We start from the raw sequence: 5,095 nt of genomic DNA, 5'->3' as shown, positions 1-5,095 counted from the left end.
TAGTCGGTTATCGGTTCGGTTCACCTTAACCGATCGGTTTCCCAAATTCAACCGAATTACCTGTATTACACGAAAGTAATCGATCCGAATTATCCAAATTACCCAAAGTACCCAAAAATAACCGAAATTACCTGAAATTACCTAAAAATAACCAAGATTTTTGACCGGATTTAACTTAAATAACCAAACTAACCAAAAAACTAAAAACTTCAGTTAGTTTGAGTAACCAAAAAACCCGATACTCGAATCGACCCGACTCGTTAATTAATTCGGTTATTTTCGGTAACACTTCTCAGATTTCGAACTACCCGACTATTCTAATTATCCGAACTACCCGACTATTCTAATTATCCGATCCGAAGTATCCGACCCGACCCAAATTCGCAGGCCTAGTTAAAACAATCGTCAAAGAAATTCGGGCATGAGCATGTTAAAGACCTAGTCCAACTGATAAAACCAACAAATTAAAGACTTCAAAAGTATTAAACAGGGTAAAATTACATGTAACAATCTCAGTAATGGGCCAATAATGGTTTTCAGGAAAAAGCCCAATAATGTGTTTTTTTTTTTACAATATTCATATAATGCATACGGCGACGAACCAACCACTGTAATAGAACCGGAGACTAAAGCCGTCATCATCTTAATCACAATTCACACAGAAGCAAGTTTTGGAGGCACTACGAACTCAACAACAATGGTATCATCAAGATAATCACAAATCTTTTCATTTTCCAACTTCATGGAAGCCTCGATTTCGCCCAAATCCCTAAAATACGAAATCGATCCGATTGAGAAACCTTTAGCTCTACCGGGAGAGAAGTTTTCTCCAACAGTGATCATCTGATCAACTCCTTTAAATTTCTGCTTAATCACTTCCATAATCTCCGATTTCGCCTCTCCCGTGACGTTCTCTTTCACCTTCACAAGCGTGATTTTACCAATTGAACCGGGAGGCGGAGCTAGGATTCCGGGAACTTGCTCGGCGATCCAATCAACGGCCAAGACGTCTTCACGGATCGATTCCGATTCCTTGACGACGCGGACGTGATCGGGATGTATTGCGTAAGCGTCGAGGTCATCTTTAGATCTGTAACGGCTATGAAGGACGTGAGTGAAGGCGGCGGAAGCGGAGGTGGAGTTAAGGCGGTGGATTGAACCGCAGGAGAGGTGAAACACCTGGTCGATATTGATGAGTTCGTTGATTCCGTTGACCATGGAGTTGATTTTGTTGGAGTCAACGTCATCGTCGTTCTTGAGCTTGAAGAGGACGACGTGCTCGACGATCGAAGAAGACATGGCCACAAACCACGGAGATGGGATTTGCATTCGGTTTCGTATTTGTGATTTTTCTAAGGGAGACTTATCTTTATTGGGCCTTAATGGGTATCTTCTCAAAAAAAACCCATAATGTGTGTTTGGTTGTGAGTGAGAATGGAACCTTGGATTCTTGAAAAGTTTTTATTTCAGCTTTTTTTGACATGAACCGTACGATTAGCTTTAGATACTTTATTTGATTAGTTGATTTGATATATCTAAGCAAAGGAAGTATTATTTCGTTTTTAAATGATTATTATTTTTCGTATTTAGTTAAAGTTTACTTTTTTTGGGGACGACGTACTGTATAATTAAATAATACAAAGACAAAAAGAGAGAAAACCAAAAGAAATTGATGGACGTAAAATCAAATCCTCATTCCAATGTGTTTAATTTTTCCTCCACTTTACCTAATTCGTTTTTTGTTTGCAAGTGTGTGTGATATTGATATCCTGCCCACCACACGTGCGAGTTTATATTATACCCACTAATTAACCTATACGTAGGTTTACCTTAATTAATTACTTTATGACATTAAGTAATATAATATTGTAAGTTGTAACGAATGGAAGAACTTCGTTAAGTAGTAGTTTAGCCATATGAGCCTCTACATAATAGCCACTCGGGACTTGGGAGTGTACACGCAGTCCCAAATACGCAGTTAAAATAGTATGTTTGAAAGTTTTACTTTTATTTTGTGAAAGTATTATTTTGGGTAAAAGATTATTAATTCATAAACAAAGAAAAGTAAACTATAATGAATAATTGAAATATAAATTAACAGAAATATACTATATTTAGAGAGAGAGTCTAATGGAATGAATGAAAAAAAAAAAAAAAAAGTCTAATAGAACGGGTTGAAAAAATAAACTAAATCATATATCGTATATAGTATTAAATAGATTTACTTTTTATAAAACTTAATAAATATTGTACAATGCAAAATTGTTTTAAATTATATTGGCAAACCGTTTTTCAAACCGTGTTTATGATTGCTTTTTCAACTGAAGATTCTCCCATCGATGTTGTACATACATTCTCAAGTGACATATCCATTGACGTAGGAAACGAGTAGATTATGCACGGAGAAGTATAAGTTTTCTATTTTCACTCATGAGATTCGTACGTCATGTTATGATTTATCCACATTATTGAGTTCTGAAGATTATATAGCAATAATTCGAAAAAATAAATGATGGCCAAACGAATAATTAAATTACGTAGAATATATATTTTTTTGGGTGCCAAATTGCATAGATAATAGCACAGATGTTGTGTCGTCTTCTTACCTACTCTATTTATAGATATAGTTTTGGATTCATACATTTTTTTATAACTTATAATTTATTAATTTTGCTCTTAAAAGGAAGTGTGAGGAAAAAAGAAAAGAGAAAATGATGAGAAAAGCCGCACGAGTTCTTTCATTGGATTCCCTTCCCTTCGAAGGTGTTATCGTGGAAAAACGGCTTTTTCATACCTCTACAATAGTCTTGTATTGAATTTATACATTTGACTATTGATCTGGCGTAAACATACATTATGTTGATAGATATTTGAATTTTGTACCCTAACTTCAAAATCAATACCCTAAGTATAATTGTTGTGCCATAACATACAAAAACGTGTTTATCGACTAACTCTGTTAAGCTTCCGCTTAATCAAAATGACGTGGATTCCACGTGTGCGCGACGATCCAAACGACGTTGTTTTGGCAAAACAGAGAATCTAAAATTTTGTCCAAAACGACGTCGTTTTTTATTTCTATCCAAAATCTTTCTTCTTCTCTCCCGAAACTCTCTCTCGCGGCGGAGGAACCCTAGAATTTGGGTGTTTTCAATTTCGAGTCGATCTGAAGTAGGTTATCCAATGTATTCATCATCTAGTTCTGGTAAGTAATAATTATTGTTTTGGTTGATTTTAATTATTCAATTTCGATAATATATATGCGAATTTTGATTTGGAAATTTGGTTAAGGGTTGAAAGCGAGCTACAATCGTCGTGGACAAGAAAGAGGGATACCTAGAAAATGTAGATGTGGTGTAGTGTCTGTAATCAAAACTTCAGAAACATTGAAGAATCCAGGGAGGTTATTCTATTGTTGTCCTTATGGCTCAAAGGAGAATTGTGGTCATTTGTTCAAATGGACTGATTTATCTATGGTGGAAGAGATTGAAGAGGTTGAGAGTGTTGTTGAGAAGATACAAGTAGATGTGGGAAGCTTAGAGAAAGGCTTACATGATGTGGAAGCTGAGATGAAGAGTCTAGCAATGAATAGCAATGGAAGTGAAATAGAAGGCATAAAAGCTGTTGCACAAGGATGTGAGAAGGAGATTGGAGAACTCAAAGCCATGATCGTTTGTTGTGAGAAAGAGATTCAAGCATTACGTAGCTTCAAAAATTTGATTGTGTGTAGTGTAGTCATGTTTGTTGTATATGCTTTAATCTTTTAAGCAATAAGCAAAACATGTCTTGACTTGCTACCAATGTTAATGGAGCAATATGTTTATGTAATGGTAATGGAGCTAAAATGCTATAAAGAGTGTTGTTTTAGATGATTCCATTTAGATGACAAAGTTTTAAACAACATCCGATTCAATAAGTAGACAAAAAACAAGCATCCTACATCTTAAACCATATACCAAAAAACCATCATCCTAAACATTCAATCCAAACAACATGATCCTAAAACTTTGAACCATCCTAATCATAAGCTATAAAACAACTAATCAGCAAGTGAAATCTGTGATGGTTGGCTTGATTGGCTTGGTTGACTTGCTTGACTTGGACCTTTCCCTTGTGCTTTCCTTGGCTTATAGCGATGGACCCCAAGATTAGGACAACTTCTTGTGTTATGTCCTACCGTGCTACAGTTAGCACAACGCAAAATAATTCCTGCTCTGCTAATTTTAATCTTCTTTGGTGGAGCGACATCTTCTACAACCTTTGCTTTCTTTTTCCTTTTCTTTGGAGATTCATTTTTGCCCTTGATTCGTTTTTGTATCTTTGTCCGCCCTTTAGTTGGCTCTCTAGGTGGTGGTTGAATCTCTGTTTCACCCGATTTTCTCCAGAAGTACATACCATTAACTCCCCTCATTGTCTCATTGTATTGAGCCACCCATCTTGATGTCAAATACCAGTCAGAGTTAACAAAATCCTCAGGCTTCAGATTTTTCCTCATCCCAATTACACGCAAGACATGACGGCAAGGAATTTCTGTCATACTCCACCTTCTACATGCACATGTTTTTGCATTCATATCAACCCTGAAACCATGATGAACATGTTCTGCCACCTCATAATGACCATTACCGCAGGGGATTACCTGACAATACTTCAAGTATCTCTGCTCTTCCTTAATAGTCTTGGCCACTTTCGGAGTATACTTCCCCTTGTGCTTTGCAGCCTTCTTTCTTCTCTTTTCATTTCGGACCAAGCATTGTCGCCTTATGGTCTCCAACATTGATACCAACAGCTTTTATGCCTTCTATTTCACTTCCATTGCTATTCATTGCTAGACTCTTCATCTCAGCTTCCACATCATGTAAGCCTTTCTCTAAGCTTCCCGCATCTACTTGTATCTTCTCAACAACACTCTCAACCTCTTCAATCTCTTCCACCATAGATAAATCAGTCCATTTGAACAAATGACCACAATTCTCCTTTGAGCCATAAGGACAACAATAGAATAACCTCTTTGGATTCTTCAATGTTTCTGAAGTTTTGATTACAGACACTGCACCACATCTACATTTTCTAGGTATCCCTCTTTCTTGTCCAC

General features: G+C 36.5%; 3 protein-coding genes across 3 annotated transcripts; 1 reads left to right on the top strand and 2 right to left on the bottom strand.

Moving 5' to 3' along the window:
* LOC104778045 (stress-response A/B barrel domain-containing protein DABB1-like) lies at nt 460-1,487 on the bottom strand. Its single transcript, XM_010502410.2, has one exon. The coding sequence runs from the start codon at nt 1,327-1,329 to the stop codon at nt 655-657; it is 675 nt and encodes a 224-aa protein (XP_010500712.1). The 5' UTR covers nt 1,330-1,487; the 3' UTR covers nt 460-654.
* Nucleotides 3,184-3,767, top strand: LOC104779296 (uncharacterized protein At4g04775-like). The gene is made up of 2 exons (XM_010503654.1): nt 3,184-3,205; nt 3,292-3,767. Exons 1-2 carry the CDS (start codon nt 3,184-3,186, stop codon nt 3,765-3,767), a joined length of 498 nt encoding a protein of 165 aa, XP_010501956.1.
* Nucleotides 4,040-4,937, bottom strand: LOC104779295. Its single transcript, XM_010503653.1, has 2 exons — nt 4,788-4,937; nt 4,040-4,732 (listed from the first exon to the last, which is right to left on the bottom strand). Exons 1-2 carry the CDS (start codon nt 4,935-4,937, stop codon nt 4,040-4,042), a joined length of 843 nt encoding a protein of 280 aa, XP_010501955.1.

This window comes from Camelina sativa, chromosome 3 (genome assembly GCF_000633955.1).
Source record: "Camelina sativa cultivar DH55 chromosome 3, Cs, whole genome shotgun sequence".
Lineage (NCBI taxonomy): Eukaryota > Viridiplantae > Streptophyta > Magnoliopsida > Brassicales > Brassicaceae > Camelina > Camelina sativa.
The sequence above is the reverse complement of the archived record's forward strand: the minus strand, read 5'-3'. Positions and strand labels throughout refer to the sequence as shown.

Excerpts from the sequence above, each read along its gene's own strand:
- LOC104779296 (XM_010503654.1), top strand. The coding sequence starts at position 3,184 with ATGTATTCATCATCTAGTTCTG. Across the intron at positions 3,206-3,291 it reads GTATTCATCATCTAGTTCTG|GGTTGAAAGCGAGCTACAAT; the intron begins GTAAGTAATAAT and ends AATTTGGTTAAG.
- LOC104779295 (XM_010503653.1), bottom strand. The coding sequence starts at position 4,937 with ATGGTGGAAGAGATTGAAGAGGTTGAGAGTGTTGTTGAGAAGATACAA. Across the intron at positions 4,733-4,787 it reads AAATAGAAGGCATAAAAGCT|AGAAGAAAGAAGGCTGCAAA; the intron begins GTTGGTATCAAT and ends CGAAATGAAAAG.
- LOC104778045 (XM_010502410.2), bottom strand. The coding sequence starts at position 1,329 with ATGCAAATCCCATCTCCGTGGTTTGTGGCCATGTCTTCTTCGATCGTC.